This window comes from Coffea arabica, chromosome 3e, assembly GCF_036785885.1.
Source record: "Coffea arabica cultivar ET-39 chromosome 3e, Coffea Arabica ET-39 HiFi, whole genome shotgun sequence".
NCBI classification, from domain to species: Eukaryota; Viridiplantae; Streptophyta; class Magnoliopsida; order Gentianales; family Rubiaceae; genus Coffea; species Coffea arabica.
Window position 1 is genome coordinate 45,277,896 of NC_092315.1, and position 15,729 is coordinate 45,293,624.

General features: G+C 35.2%; 2 protein-coding genes across 2 annotated transcripts; both read left to right on the top strand.

The window, feature by feature from the left end:
• Positions 1-4,820: 4,820 nt before the first annotated feature.
• On the top strand, positions 4,821-9,667 carry LOC113736906 (protein FAR1-RELATED SEQUENCE 11-like). Its single transcript, XM_027264109.2, has 4 exons — positions 4,821-4,969; positions 6,348-7,457; positions 8,194-8,637; positions 8,710-9,667. Exons 2-4 carry the CDS (start codon positions 6,489-6,491, stop codon positions 9,550-9,552), a joined length of 2,256 nt encoding a protein of 751 aa, XP_027119910.1. The 5' UTR covers positions 4,821-4,969; positions 6,348-6,488; the 3' UTR covers positions 9,553-9,667.
• A 1,253-nt stretch (positions 9,668-10,920) lies between these two features.
• Positions 10,921-14,247, top strand: LOC113737083 (uncharacterized). Its single transcript, XM_027264333.2, has 3 exons — positions 10,921-11,137; positions 11,254-11,391; positions 13,887-14,247. The coding sequence occupies exons 1-3, from the start codon at positions 11,009-11,011 to the stop codon at positions 14,067-14,069; spliced, it is 450 nt and encodes a 149-aa protein (XP_027120134.1). The 5' UTR covers positions 10,921-11,008; the 3' UTR covers positions 14,070-14,247.
• Positions 14,248-15,729: the final 1,482 nt, after the last annotated feature.

The window sequence follows — 15,729 nt, forward strand, 5'->3', positions numbered from 1 at the left end:
TGAGGAAACTATGATATATAAGTTTAGTGGATTATTGAATTATGATATGAATGGGACCAAAGGTTATGTAGGGTTTTCAAAAAAATTTATTATCTTATTATTTTGTTAAAATTATTAATTTAACTCGTTAGCCCAAATTGGGATTGAAAAAATTACTTATTTAATAAAGGCTATTATTTATTGAGGGTTACTGTATCTCTTTCCTCTCAAATTTTTTCTTCTTGTCAAAAAAACATGCATTAGAAAGTGAATGTCTCTTTTCTTTAATTCACTTTCTTTCATTTACTTTGCTACATAATTTTTTCTCTAATCAAACAAATAATCTTTATAAGTTCTTCGCATCTTATTTTATTTGTTAAGGTAAGGTTTGTCCATAGTTCAAAAGTTTTGACGTTTGACCACCTAAGAAAATGCTCTTAATTTAAACTCAAATCTTATTAGTGTCTTTTGAAATTTCAAATTCAATCATTTAAGTCTTTTATGTTGAAGTATTACTTTAGTTTCTTTTTTTTTTTCCATTTTAAGGGCAAAATACAGATGTTTTTTTTCCTCCTCTTTTTAGGCCATGAAAAATAATTTGGGATGTATGAAAACATAAATGATAATTAAGGAAATGGGAGAACCATGTTGTTTTTTAGTTCCTCTCTTTTGTTTTGAAGTGTTTAGTCCCTAACAGTTTAAAATGTTAAATTGTAGTTTTATTCCATATTCAACCTAATTCTCTAATGAAAAGCTCTCATATGCAGCTTACATTGTAGAGGGCCAAAAATCATAAGTTGACAAGGAAAAAAAAGCAAGAAATGTTGTAAAACTAATAAAATAAGCTACTATAATAGGAATTGAGGTATTAGAGAAAGAACTAGAGAAATGGAGAATGATATTCTTATTATTCCAACTAATACAAAAGGTCCTCACAAAGGGTGTCAATGTACCTCCATATATAGATACTACAAGATTAAAAGTACATCAATCCTATTAAACACCCACTATTACAAGAATGTGAAGAAACTTATGAAACGGTTTCTCCACTACATGAATAGATTTATGGATTGTAACTTCTATACATAATATAGCCATAAATCATGAATTAATTCTCTTGGGAATACAAAGGGACATCCACCTTTTAGTTGTTTCATAACACTCCCCCTTGGATGTCCATTACAAAGAATATGCCTCGTTAAAACCTTATTAGGGAAAAACCCATCGGGACAAAAATCCTAGTGAAGGAAAAAGAGTACACTATTCCCGTGTATTAATTTCTCCCCCTGATGCAAACATCATTTGAGATCTTTTAATCGTCGCATTCTAATATTTTTCACCAATTGCACTAAGATATGGTACTTCAGGACCAAGTATCTCTTCATCTTTCTCTTGCGATCTAAAAAAGATCCTTATTAGGATCTAATGATCTGACGACCATTGAAGTACTTAATGCATGTGCCTTATCCATATAAAACCGCTTTAATACCTTTCGAGTATAAGCAATTTGGTGGACAAAAATTTTACTTTTCAAATACTCAATTTGTAAACCGAGGTAGAATTTTGTTTTTCCAAAATTCTTGATCTCAAAATCCTTCTTCAAATATTCAGCATTATTTTGAATCTCTTCAGGAGTTCCAATCAGATTTAGATCATCAATATATATAACAATGGTCACAAAATTTGATCCATTTTTCTTGATAAAAATACATGAACATATTGGATCATTTGTATAACCTTCTTTAGCTAAACATTCATTGAAACGGTTATACCACATATGTCTAGATTGTTTGAATTCATACAAAGACCTTTATAATTTAATAGAACAAATATCTTTAGGATTTGATTTGCATGCTTCAGGCATGTTGAATCCTTTGGGGATTCTCATATAAATATCATTTTCAAGATTTCCATATAAATATGCAGTAGCGACGTCCATTAGACGCATATCTAATTTTTCATGTATTGCAAAACTCACAAGATATCTAAATATGATAGCATCCACTTTGTGAAAATTCTTGAGGTCCAAGTCTTGCCTTATACCTCACAATTTTATTTTTCTCATTTCTTTTTCTCACAAATACCCATTTATCTTCTACTGGTTTTACACCTTCAAGTGTTTGGACTATAGGTCCAAAAACTTTTCTTTTAACCAGTGGTTCCAATTCAGATTGGATCGTATCTTTTCACTTTGCCCAATCATTTCTATACCGACATTCATCAACCGATCTAGATTCATGATTCTCATCAATTTTTATAATATCAAGTGCTACATTTCATTAGGTTCCAATTAAATTTTCTATGATTTCATTCTCTTCAGGAGTTAGCTCTTCAGGAGCGACCTCTTCAAGACGTTGAATTTTGTCATGACATTTATTTAATCTTCGGAGATATTTGAAATCAATTTATACCTTATTTAGGTAGGCCGACCTTAAATTTATTTGTAGCACTTGTGCATGTCCTTCAGGGACATTAATTTTAACCAGAATATTTCCTGCAGAAATAGTTAATTTAATGACTCTTCTGGAGTCGATAAATATATCTGACAATTGATTTGTAGTTTTCTACAAATGAATAATTTCTTGAACTTCTAGTTCACATTATTTTGTATGAGGATCGAGGAAATTCAATTTTTCAGGTGATTTTCTTTCGGTTGATTTTTTCCTCCCCCTAATGTCGGGAATCGTAGTTCATTAGAATAAATAAATCATTCAATAGATCATCCATCAATATTTTACGATATTTAATCGTGAAAGGTGATTCATACCCAACATAAATTTAAAATTTCTTTTAGAGCCATATATAATATAAAGGGGATATGTATAAATATTTGTCGGCTCTCAAATTTTCTCACTTTTGTCAAATTACATATACATTGGGATCAGTAAACTTCTGGTTTACTGCAATTGATGATTATAAATCAAAATGAGAATGAAAACAACTATATCGATAACCATTTCTCTCTCGAATGATTATTATGATATAATTAACATTTATCTCACTTGATTTCTAAACATAATCTATATTATTGTCTCATTTAATGTCTCAATTTGAAATCCATTTCGACGGATATTCAAATTCAATAATTCTTTCGAGACATAGTAAAAAGTAGTGCTTTATTTATGATAAACTTTTCTCCTACAAGGAGAAATGTAGCAGTGGCTCTTCCGGAGCTTTCAATTACTTAAGCACTACCACTAATTGTGTTTGTCTCTTTTGTTGGAAAATAATGTATATAGTAGCACTTATTAATGAGACACATATCATTATCACCATAATTCTTATGGGACAAATATCATCACCATAATCCTTTGATCCCAAATATTTAACATCCAATTCTTCTTCAGGAAGAAAAGTCAATTACTATCATAAATTAAATCAATCATCATACACCTTCAGGGCGTTTAAAGAAATTGGCCATGTGAAAATGCTATTATAATTTTGATTCGTCAAATGTACTTCGGGATATTTATCTTCAGGACCTTATTTTCTTGTCCTTATCATTATTATTCCACTTCAAGTGGTAACTTTTTCTCTTGTCATGATAAAATATATATTTACTAAAATCATAGTCATGGCAGCAACCATAACTAATAAATTGAAATTTAGTCGCATTCACTTCTGGGAATGGACTAGAACTAGTATGCAATAAGTACAAAATACTTCTCAAATTTTCTCTCAATATTGCTACTACAATAGCATATTTGAGAAATATGTAGAGAATATTATTTTCAACTAAGAAATAATTCTAAACATAGCAGAATTATGTACTTGCAACCATAAGTAAATTTATCATATCAGATTTTGAAATAATGACCATCTTCTAGTGGCCAAATATTTTCGTTAAAGAACGACTATCTTCAGGTGGTCGAATCTTTTTCTTTAAGTATTTCAAAGGACAAGTGAATCCTCAAACATAATTGATTTTCTATAATAACATCTCTAAAACTCAATGCATCAGAATATAAGTATTTATAATAAATAATTATAAAGATAAATAAGTAGAATTAAAAGGAGAAATATTACCTCAAAGATATCAAACAATATATGTTTGTGTTTAGTGGTTGCTCAATAGTAGGTACTTGTATTTTGCGATAATTCAAATATTAACCATAAGAAATTGAAATAAGTTTGTGGGTCAGAAATTTACCTTAGAAGCTACTTGAAGAAATGCAGGCAGAATTTTGGCAAAATCTCCTGTTTCACTTTTGTTCAAGGTAGAGCTTCCGTTTTCACCTTTTGCTCAAAAGTAGAGACTCGTGCTGATAACGTGTTGTAAAACTAATAAAATAAGCTACTATAATAGGAATTGAGATATTAGAGAAAGAAGTAGAGAAATAGAGAATGATATTCTTATTATTCCAACTAATACAAAAGGTCCTCACAAAGGGTGTTAATGTACCTCCATATATAGGTACTACAAGATTAAAGGTACATCAATCCTATTAAACACCCACTATTACAAGAATGTGAAGAAACTTATGAAACGGTTTCTCCACTATATGAATAGATTTATGGATTGTAACTTCTATACATAATATAGTCATAAATCATGAATTAATTCTCTTGGGAATACAAAGGGACATCCACCTTTTAGTTGTTTCATAACAAGAAAAAATATGTTCGAATCGTTTGTAGTTATGCTTAACAAACCACAAATAGAGCTTGGACTAGAACGCAACTTTTTTCAAATTTTGAGGGACCAAAACAATTCATTTCATATACGAAGGACTAAAAACGCACAAAGCATAAAGAAAAGGGACTAGTTATGTGATTTTCCCTTTCTTCGTACGACCCCTTTTCGGTATTTACATTACAGACCCAGCACTACCTTTCAACCGCCGCGCTCCGCTGCTACCCACCACCGTCAAAAACCTCAAATTGCAATTGTTCAACCTTTCCTTCACCGTATCCTCCGTGGACTCCCAACCACCTCGAGCGCTTCAGCACTACCAAATCCGAGGCAATTGTGGAAAACTATAAATCTTAGGTAAGTTCAATTAAAGTTTGTTCTTTGGTTAGCTTCTTCGTTTCCTTGCTATTTTCAGGTTTATATTTTAATTTTTCTCTGTTTCTGTAAGATCATTGTCCAATATCTTCTATCCTGCTTCCTAAAGATTGGCGCAATTTTGGAATTTGACAATGTCATTTAGTTGGTGATCCACCAGTTTATTAATGTTATACTCAATGTAACTGGAAAATTCTATGAAAAGGGCGTTTTTTTGGATGTCTAATAGATGAAGATGGTGTAGTTTTAGGCTGTCTGTTTTGAAGGACATTTGTAATTATTTTTGTGCAAAATGTGAAGCTAAATGTACGCCCTGAAGGTGAGCATTTTGTACTAAAATCCAGTATAACTGCCCTTGAAGTTAAGTAACGCAAAATTAGGTCATTTTTATGCATTAAGCGTCTTTGCATGCCCTTTTCACTGATTGTGTTAGGTTGTATTATTGTTTTGTTGATTGGTGAAATGGTGGATGTTGATGGTTGGAATGTTGTTGTTTCCTATGATGTAATTACGATGTTTTTTGCCTAGTTGCAGGAGGTCATTGGGTTTTAATCATGATCAGCATATTGCGGATAAGAAACATAGTAGTTGAAATCCAATCATGGAATGTAGTAGCAAAAAAAAAAAATTATAGGATAATTTTACAAGCCTATAGGAGCGCAAAAAAAGGGTAGGAATGTAATTTATGCTAAAAGCCCATAGGAGTGCAAATGTTTACTTCTCAGGTGGATGTAGTGTATGGCACAGAATTCTCTCACTGAATAATTTTGTGACCACGTGGCATGATCACTCATTCCAACAACTTGCAGTATTTCCTGGAAACGGAAGTGCCACACTTTTGAGTTGTTGGTCATCCCCACCCGTTTATCTTTAAGTTTTCTTTGTTTCTAGGTAATTAAACATGATTGTTAATTGCCCCATATTCTTCAGGAGTTTTTCAGAAATGTTATCTTCATAATCTATTCTTTAAGAAAGTATCGGAACTCAGTATCACATATCTGTGGTGCTTGATGTGGACCTCATCTCAAGCTCAGATTTGTTACACCAGTAAGAAAGATTCTGACTATATCTGACACAGCTATAATACGAGCAGTTGGTCAATTGGTTCATATCCTTTTGAGGCATTGAAGGCCACCTTTTGTTTTAAACTTCGTTGTAGCAAAAATGTACATGCTGCGTGAACTTTTTTGTTTCCCCAATTTGGAGAATATTGTTTTGGCATTGTTGGCTACTTTTCTACTGCTGGAATTTTAAGCTGCATGAATTTGTAATCTTATTATAGTTCCCTAGATTTAGCCTATCAGTGTGCAGGTTGATTGCTCAGAGTTGCATGATAATTTCCTTTTTCCTTTTCTCCCAGGTTCCTTTATGGTCTTAAATGATATCGGTGAAAATGGTGCTTCTTGATAGTGGCTGTTATTTTGGCTGGGTGTGCCCATCTTTATTGTTTAAAAACTTAGCATGTCATTACAATATCTAAGGTCTTATTTTCTTCTAAAAGATGCCTGATATTGTAAGCATTGTGAAAGAGAATTCTGAAAATGGCACCGACTCTTCTCAAGATGATGTTGGTGCCATTGAGGAGATGCCTGAGGATACTATTTTGTCACGCCAAACATCCGTGAACCTTGTCCCATTCATTGGCCAGCGGTTTGTCTCACAAGATGCTGCCTATGAATTTTATTGTAGTTTTGCAAAGCAATATGGCTTCTCTATCAGGCGTCATCGCACCCGTGGAAAAGATGGTGTGGGAAGGGGAGTTACAAGAAGGGATTTTGCCTGCCATCGGGGTGGGTTTCCTCAGTTAAAACCCTCTGAGGATGGAAAATTACAAAGGAATCGAAAATCATCCCGCTGTGGATGTCAAGCTTATATGAGGATAGTTAAAAGAATGGACTTTGATGTCCCTGAATGGCGTATAACTGGTTTTAACAATGTCCACAACCATGAACTCTTGAAATCAAATGAGGTGCAGCTGCTACCAGCCTACTGCATGATATCTGCTGATGATAAAAGTCGTATTTGCATGTTTGCTAAAGCTGGGATGTCAGTCAGACAAATGCTACGGTTAATGGAGTTAGAAAAGGGTGTTAAAATTGGTTGTCTTCCATTCACTGAGATTGATGTGAGGAACTTGCTGCAATCCATCAGAAATGTGGATCATGACAATGACCCCATTGACCTTCTCAAGTTATGCAAGGAGAAGAAAGACAAAGATCCAAACTTCAAATATAACTTTAAGATAGATGCTAGCAACAGGTTAGAGAACATTGCATGGTCATATGCTTCATGTATTAGGTTGTATGATGCTTTTGGAGATGTCTTAGTATTTGACACGACTCACCGCTTGGATGCTTATGATATGCTTCTTGGGATCTGGATTGGAGTGGACAATCATGGAAAGACTTGCTTGTTTGGTTGTGCACTTCTTCGAGATGAAAACATGCAATCTTTCTCATGGGCTTTGAAGGTAAGTACAGCAATGCTCAGTTATTGTGCATTTTTCTTCTTGCTTTTGGGTTGTCTTTAGCTTTATAATGAGTTTTAGTTAAACACTTTACTGTACCTAGTCTGCTTGTCATCAGTGCCATTTGTCTTGGAGGTTGGATCTCCATGTGCCTTGGGGAGTTAATACTGTACGCAAAAAAAAGATTGATGTGATAAGGCTTCTTGAAATGAAGTTTGCCGAGACCAGTACTGATACGACCTAAACTTTTGATCCTGAAAAATTTGTCGGAGATGGATACAATTTCAGTCATCTACCTCGGATTTGGTTAGCGTATTCACTTATTGATGAGTATCATCGTCTCTTCAACATCCAAAATTTCTTTAATAGTAAACTCAAAGCTGACCACACTGCATTTACTAAGAGGGACACAAATATCTCACCAAATCTGTGCTCTGTTAAAAGTGAATCATGACGAACGTGAGCAGCTCCCTTTCCATTCCCTTTTCCATGCATGTATGTGTACACTTGCAGATTAGTCTTGCCCTTGCTGTGAAATGGTAAATATCAAATATTCCTTTTGATATGATGGCACCAAGTTGATCCTGCCCCTAAGGTGGCAACTGGGAGTAAAATTCAGTTGATTTGCTATACTGGGTTATAGGTCTATTGCCATATTTACATCTGTTTAAAACGTTGGTTTTTCTGATAAACTTCTTTCTTCCACTACAAAAGAATTGCTGTTTTTGGTGTGTGGCAGACATTTTTGAGCTTCATGAATGGTAAAGCTCCGGGGACCATTTTGACTGACCAAAACATGTGGCTTAAAGAAGCGCTGGCCGCTGAAATGCCAAGGACCAAGCATGCATTCTGCATCTGGCATATCATCTCAAAGTTTTCTGACTGGTTCTCCACCTTACTTGCATCACAGTATGACAAGTGGAAATCTGAGTTCCTTCGGCTTTATAATTTGCATTCAGTTGATGAATTTGAAGTAGGATGGAGACAAATGATGGACAGTTATGGACTCCATGGAAATAAGCACGCAGTCAGTTTGTATGCCTTGCGTATGTTCTGGGCACTGCCATACTTGAGAACTTACTTCTTTGCAGGGATGACAAATACAATACATTCAGAGTCGATAAATTCCTATATCCAACGATTTCTCAGTGCACAATCTGCAGTTGACAATTTTGTGGAGCAGGTCAGTCACTTGCAACTGATGTTTGATGTTTGACAGTTACCTGTATATGATTCGTTCTACTACTTGGTCTAGGTTGGAGCAGTTGTAGATGCTAAAGATCAACCAGGTGGAAAACAAAAGATGCAGCAGAAGGTGCAGAAAGGTTTGCTTATAACAGGTTCCCCAATTGAGTTGCATGCTGCCAATATACTCACACCATATGCCTTCAACAAACTACAAGAGGAACTTGTCTTAGCACCACAATATGCATCCCTTATGGTAGATGAGAGTTACTTCATTGTCAGACACCATACCGAAATGGATGGAGGGTGCAAGGTTTTATGGGCTCCCCATGATGAGTTCATTAGCTGTAGCTGCCACCATTTCGAGTTCACAGGCATCCTATGCAGACATGTTCTCCGTGTTCTGTCAACAAACAACTGTTTTCATATTCCTGATCAGTATTTGCCCCTGCGATGGCGTGAAGTCCTATCAGCATCTTCAAAGGCCCCTTCTTCCTCATCAGGGGACCATCCGGGAAAGCTCCATTTGTTTCAGTCGTTGATTTCAACACTTATTGCAGAATCAATTGAGACAGACGAACGCCTTGATGCTGCTTGTGAGCAAGTTGATTTTATTTTGGCACGGATCAAGGAATTACCGGGACCATCGAGTGGTACTAAAGAAATCCCTTGTGACAGCCCTTCCGACTCGCTTATTCTCCCAGAAGTTGAAGATTCTGACTGTGTGGCTCAAAGTTCTGCTTATGAATCTATGATAAAACTGAAAGAGAGAAGATCCAGAGATGGACTAGACTTTTACAGCAAGAGAAGACGATGTTCATTTTCTTGCTGTGGCCACTTTGGTCATGATGCCAATGATTGCCCTTTGATGGGAAGTGATGATTTGAATGGAGATGGCCTAGGATTTTTGTAGGTGAAATGTCCAAAAAATAAAATATATGTAATGATAGTTTTTCCAGAAAAAAGTGTGAAGTTGGTTGTTCCACACTATTCAGTCTAATGCACAATTGGACACACGTTGCGCAAAATTTGAACTTTGTACCTTCTAGGATTAAAAAGTATCCACCTTCTAGGATTAAAAAGTACCCAAAATCTGTTCCTGTAAAATCTTTAATCATGCTTCGATGCCTTCGTGCATCTTCCTCATCCCTGCCCAAGGGAAAATAAAGGGAAAATGCCAGTTGTCATCTCCAAACTTATGGTCATGGATACATTTTGTCCTTGAACATTTTGGCATAACACAATTGGCATTTGAACTATGAATTTTTTTGCCAGTTTCATTCTCAGACAGAAAATTAATGGGAATATGCCAGTTTTCATTCTCAAATTTTGGGCCATGGACATATTTCGTCCTCAAACAACTGCATGCAGGTTGCTACCAATAACAGATAGAATCAACATCATAGCTGAAACACATAATTTGACTACGAAATGTGTTCATGACCCAAAATTTTGGGATAAAGCTGAAACACATAATTTGACTATGAAATGTGTTCATGGCCCAAAATTTTGGGATAAAGTTGGCATTTTTCCATCCAAATTGATTAATTTCCCATTTGAGGATAAAATTTGTCAAAAAATAATAGTTCAAATACTAAATATATTATGCCAAAAAGTTTGAGAGCGAAATATGTCCATGGACCAAAGTTTTGGGATGATAACTGGTATTTTCTCGGGAGAAAAACTCCTCATCCAATTAAAAATGAAAATAGCTTTTGTTTTAAACCAAGTTTGAGGGTTGGATTGAATTGGTATCCAGTATTTTAATCAAAACAAATGTAGTCTTCAAAGTACATAATTTTGACCAAATTTATCCCTAATTTTTCATTTAAACAAATATAGTCCTTTAAGTATATTAATTGGCTAAGTTGGTTCTTAATATCTTAAAAACATCTACTTCTATGACCAAAAAAAATACAGAAAATTCTATAAAAGTTATAAAAATAATTATACAAAAAACTAAAATTTGAAAAACTATAAAAATGTAAAATATGTGTAAGGTAATAATTTTTCATCAAATGAAGATAATTATTTTTCTTATTGCTATAATCAAATTTTTTTTGTGACTTTTTTCATTAATTCTATGTAATGTTTTCATAGAATTTAATAATAAAGAATTGAAGAACTCTAAAAATGTTAAATATATACTATAAGGTAATTACTTTAATGACTCTATTCGTTTTGGTTGAAATATTGAGAACAAATTTAATCTAAACCCCAAACTTTGAGGACTAAACATGCATTTATTTCCTTCTTCCTTCTTTACTTGTTATTCTCCCCAAAAAAAGGAAAAAAAAAAGGGACAAAGCACCATAAAACCCTGAAAACCCACCTAAAACCCTAATCAGAACCGCAACCCACCAAAAACGATGGATGCCATAGCAGCCGCAGAAGAACGAATAGTAAGCGATAGATTGAGGCAAAAATTGAATGAAGTCAATACAGCTGCTCAATCCCAACTCTCACCTGTCCAAGACCATGTTAATTTCACCCTTCAGGTCTTCTTCTGCACAATTTTTTTTGGGTTCATTTTTTCTTCAAATATTTGAGACAATTGATTAATTGAAACGATGTTTTTTTTTTTGCTTTTTTTTTTTTGGTTTTGGTGAGGCAGCAAGCTTATTTCAAGTGTGCATATGAGTGTTTTGACAGAAGAAGAAAGAATGAGGAGATAAGTAACTGTGTGGAGCATTGTAGCGTCCCTGTTCTTCAAGCCCAGAATCTCGTTGAATCTGAGATGGCCAAGTTTCAGGTTACTTTTTATGATTACTTTTCTTGGTTTGGGCCTTTTTGGTTGCAGAGTTTTGAGTGTGGATTGTAGATTCTTGAATCCTTGGTGTCTGTTGTAAGATATTTTACTATATGATTTCCGGTAGAATTTGTGAATATACTTGTGCAGATAGTTGACGTTGGATGTTGATTAAGTATTTCTTAGTCTATTTGTTTTTCCTGTGGGCTTTGAATGGCAAAATGGGTGAGGTTATCCTTCTTCGAATGTTGGTTTGATTGTTTAATTGTGACGTTGTGGAGAAAGTCATCAGGTCACTCCTCCCCCTCCCCCCCGCATTGCATTCATGCCAGTGGAGCTCCCAATGATTGAACCAAAGAAAAGAGTTTCAGCCTTGTCTGAATCCAGTTTGATGAAATTACTGCTAAACCTGAGGGAGTTATGCAATCTGCTGATTTTTTTTTTCACATTTATCTGTCTCAGTTGTCTTGTTCGTTAGTTAACCTGTGATATGTTGAGACAGTTTATTTGAATACTGGTTAATATAAGCTTCTTATGGTGAGCATGAGCCATATATTGTGTAAGAAGGGCTTGTGATATGCCCTTTTTTTTGCCTTATTTGCCTTCATGATTATGGCAGCTCCCAATGATCGGACCCCTTGTAAAAGTTTCAGCCTTGTCTGAACACAATTTGATGAAATCCTTTTAAATCTGAGGGAGTTATGCAATACTCTGAGTTCTATTTTTCTTTTTGTGCTTCAAAAGATATACGTTACCAGGGGAAAAAAATGCTTATAGGTTGAACAAAACTTGTTTATGTAGTCTTGCCTGCTGCAGTTGTATGTGCAGGTATGGCTTCAGTTACTGTCACCTGACACAGCTGCTAACTTACTTTTGTTTGGATAGCCAACATAAAATTGTAAGCTGTGTCAATGTTACTCATGTAAGAGGAGGACATTAATCTGTAGTTTCCTGCCCATATTGCTCCCAATGATTGAATCAAAGATAAAAGTTTCAGCCTTGCCTGAATAGAGTTTGTTGATATAGCTTCTGAGTCTGAGGGAGTTGCGGTATTCATTTTTCTGTATCTTGCCTCGTTGATGATCTTACAAGTTGGGCAATATTTGTACTTGACATTTTATTCTGTGGTCGAGAGATGCATTGATCTTAGCATACTCTTCCAGTTAAGTTATAAACACACCGTACTATGGGAAAGTTCTTGTTTTATCCTTGTCAGTTGCCAGATGTATGTTATCTTTTTCCTCTCAACAAGGAATTTAAACATGTCAAAGTTGAATTACAAGCAGATAGAGATATATGGATTTGAGCTCTGTTTCTCTTTTCTACGTGGAAGAACTTTTTGCCAAACAAAAAGTGAATAGGGAGAGCACAACGTTTTATCTTATCTGTTCTTAATGTTTTGCCTTTTTAAATCTAGACTTATAGGTGTTTAGTGGTTGCTACCAGAAGCAATTGCACATATATTCAAGACAAGTTAGTTCAGTATAGGTGGTATAACTTGTTATGGTAGTTTATATTGTTGCTTGCTTGATAGAAAGTTTTCACTTTTCTGTTCCTTGTGTATCCTTGCTTATGGCAGCTCCCAATGATTGAACCAAATATAAGTGTTTCAGCCTTGTCTGAATGCTGCTTGATGAAACAGCTTTCTAATCTGAGGGAATTATGCAATCTGCTGATTTCTGTTTTTCTTTTTTTCATTTTGCCTTCAGTTGGTCATCGTACTCTGAACTTTTCTTGTAATGTCAAGTGTATAATGTGATTGGAAGAAACATGCATCCATAATTTCTCTTTTCCCGTTAAGTTTTGTAAAGCTCAATGATACAGGTGGATGTTTAGTATTTCGTCATTTCTGACTGCAGATTCTGAAGACTAGCTTATATATGGATACATTTTACACTTGAGGTGCAGATTCATAAGATTTGAGGGAAACATAGAGATGTAGGTGCAGAATTTCAATTTGTAAATGTGAAGAAACACAGGCAGAAATTAGTCTATTGGAAGAACAAGATGTTTGTTGCATGTTTTCTGATTTTGCTGCAAATTGCTTATCATTTGGGATCAAAATTGCTGACATAGTCAGACAAATTATTCTGATGTTGGTTCACATAAACCTATTATTGTTAGTGTCAACTGTTGTTTCTTTAAGTGGGAAGGAGTGATTCCTTGTGTTTCCTTTACGTCCATGCCTGTGCAGCTTCCACAAGAAAGAAGTTTCAGCCTTGCCTGCACAGTGTGATGAATTACCTCTCATGTCTGCAGAAGTTATGCTATTTGCCGAGTTTTGTTTCTGGTTTTTGTTTGGTGTTGTATCTTTGTTGAGTTACGTGTGAATTTCTTCAGAGCTTAAAGTTTCAGAGTTTCTCTTTAGTTTTGTTTCTTTTATCGCATAGTGAATGCATGCCTTTCCCTGACGTGTGGTAGAAGTCATATTGCGAAGTCTTGGTTCCTTTTTATGGCTTTGAGATTGGAAGATCTAAACATCTTTTTACTTGATTCAGGAACGCCTGAATAGGGCTTTGATGGTCTGCCAAGACAAATTTGAGACAGCCAAGCTCCAACGAAGCAGGGGCGATGGCATGAAGGATTTAGAATCATGTGTTGATCAGTCAGTCCAGGACAGTGTCAAGACATTGCCTTCGCTTGTCGATAGACTGAAAACTGCTCTTTCATTCAGTGAATAGATGCAAAACCTTAGAATTCAGCTGTATACGCTGATAAACAACTCTAACCCATTCTGATAGAGCATTTTCAGCATATTGATTTATGCCATTGTATGATGAGGCAATCTTTGAAGTTTATCCTATCCGACGACATTGTTTTGTTCAATAGTAGATAATACAAAATTTTTAAATTTTATAATTCAAGATTTATGCATAGAAAATGAACATGCCTTCTCAAATCTGGTGCACCAGAATCAAGGGTAATTTTGGTATACCAGACTCCGGATTAGCAATTCCGAGCATCTCAGGCAATACAAAACTTTGAGAACTTGTTTCTAGCATGATACTCTCCCGCCCTGTACGGGTGGTGGAGCATGACTATGAGCATGAGTCATTCTGTAAAATGTGAACAAGTTAAAGCCTAAAGGCCCAGAGATAGGTCGCAACTACCAGTTCTAGGAATTGGGTGCAAGGCCTCCATTTGCTTGACAACTAAAACTGCAAACTGAAGAAAACATTTATTTGATTAGAAAGTAGATACCGAAGAAGATGCCAAGGAAAAGAAACCATGGCCATACCGCAAAAATAACAGCACCAGCATGTAAAATTATACTATGGTTTTATAACGCACAGGATTAAGCTCAACATTCATATAGAAAAATCCATTTTTAAGTTCAATATCCATTGGCAAACGGTACAGTATGTTGAGTCCCAGACATGGTTCAAAGTCGTGGTCGCGATCCGGACCGTTCCACATCAGTGTTGGCATATTGGTCACGGTCTCGGCGAGACGCAAATTTTTGAAATATTTAATATTCTAAAAATTGTAAAAAATATGATAAACAAAAATAATTTAAAAAATTAGCAAAAATAATAAAAATTCGAGTTGATTCGGGATGACTCGGAGCGACTTGACCGTTTCTATCCGTTTCGGAGACATCTCGGCCGAGTTCTCAGCGATTCATTATCTCAAAGTCATCTCGTTCCGATATCAAATCAAAAAGCCCCGCTCCGGTAACAACTCGAGACTCGTCTCGATCTCAACCGAGTCTTTGAACCATGGTCACAAATGACCTAAGCAGCAAGTGACCGGAGGGACTTACCATACAAAGAACATTAAAGTAAGCACATATTTTCAAGACATCTCGTGGTTATCAATGGAGAATCAAATAAATTTGTTAATTCAAGTACTTGAATTCAGTTTGTTAGGTATTAATACTAATTGCCGTGTTGCCTGTGAGAGATAACTTCAGTTGACCGGAAAATGTGAAGATGCACCTTGATAATTTGAGACACTAGTTCCTCTGTTGCTTCACAAACACCAGCTAGAAAGAGATCACAATGCAGCATCTTCCTGGTAGTTCTAGAAAATCTCAATATGGCTAGCTGAAATATTGGCAAATTGTATTTTACCATTCATAAACTTGATATCATTATTGTCGACTGCTGTTTATTTGCATTTGATTTGTATGCTCATAATAGGTACGCCTCACCAACAATTTGATGGTCAAAAACACAAAATCATCAGTCTTTCCATTAACGTCCTGGCTATTATAAATGTGGTAAAAATGTCAAAGAGAACTCATGGTTCCTTTTGCAGCCAATTCTCCTGTGTAACATGAGTTTGTTGTAATCGTATGATCCAAAGTCCACCAAAGCTTCAGGTCCCAAATCATCACTA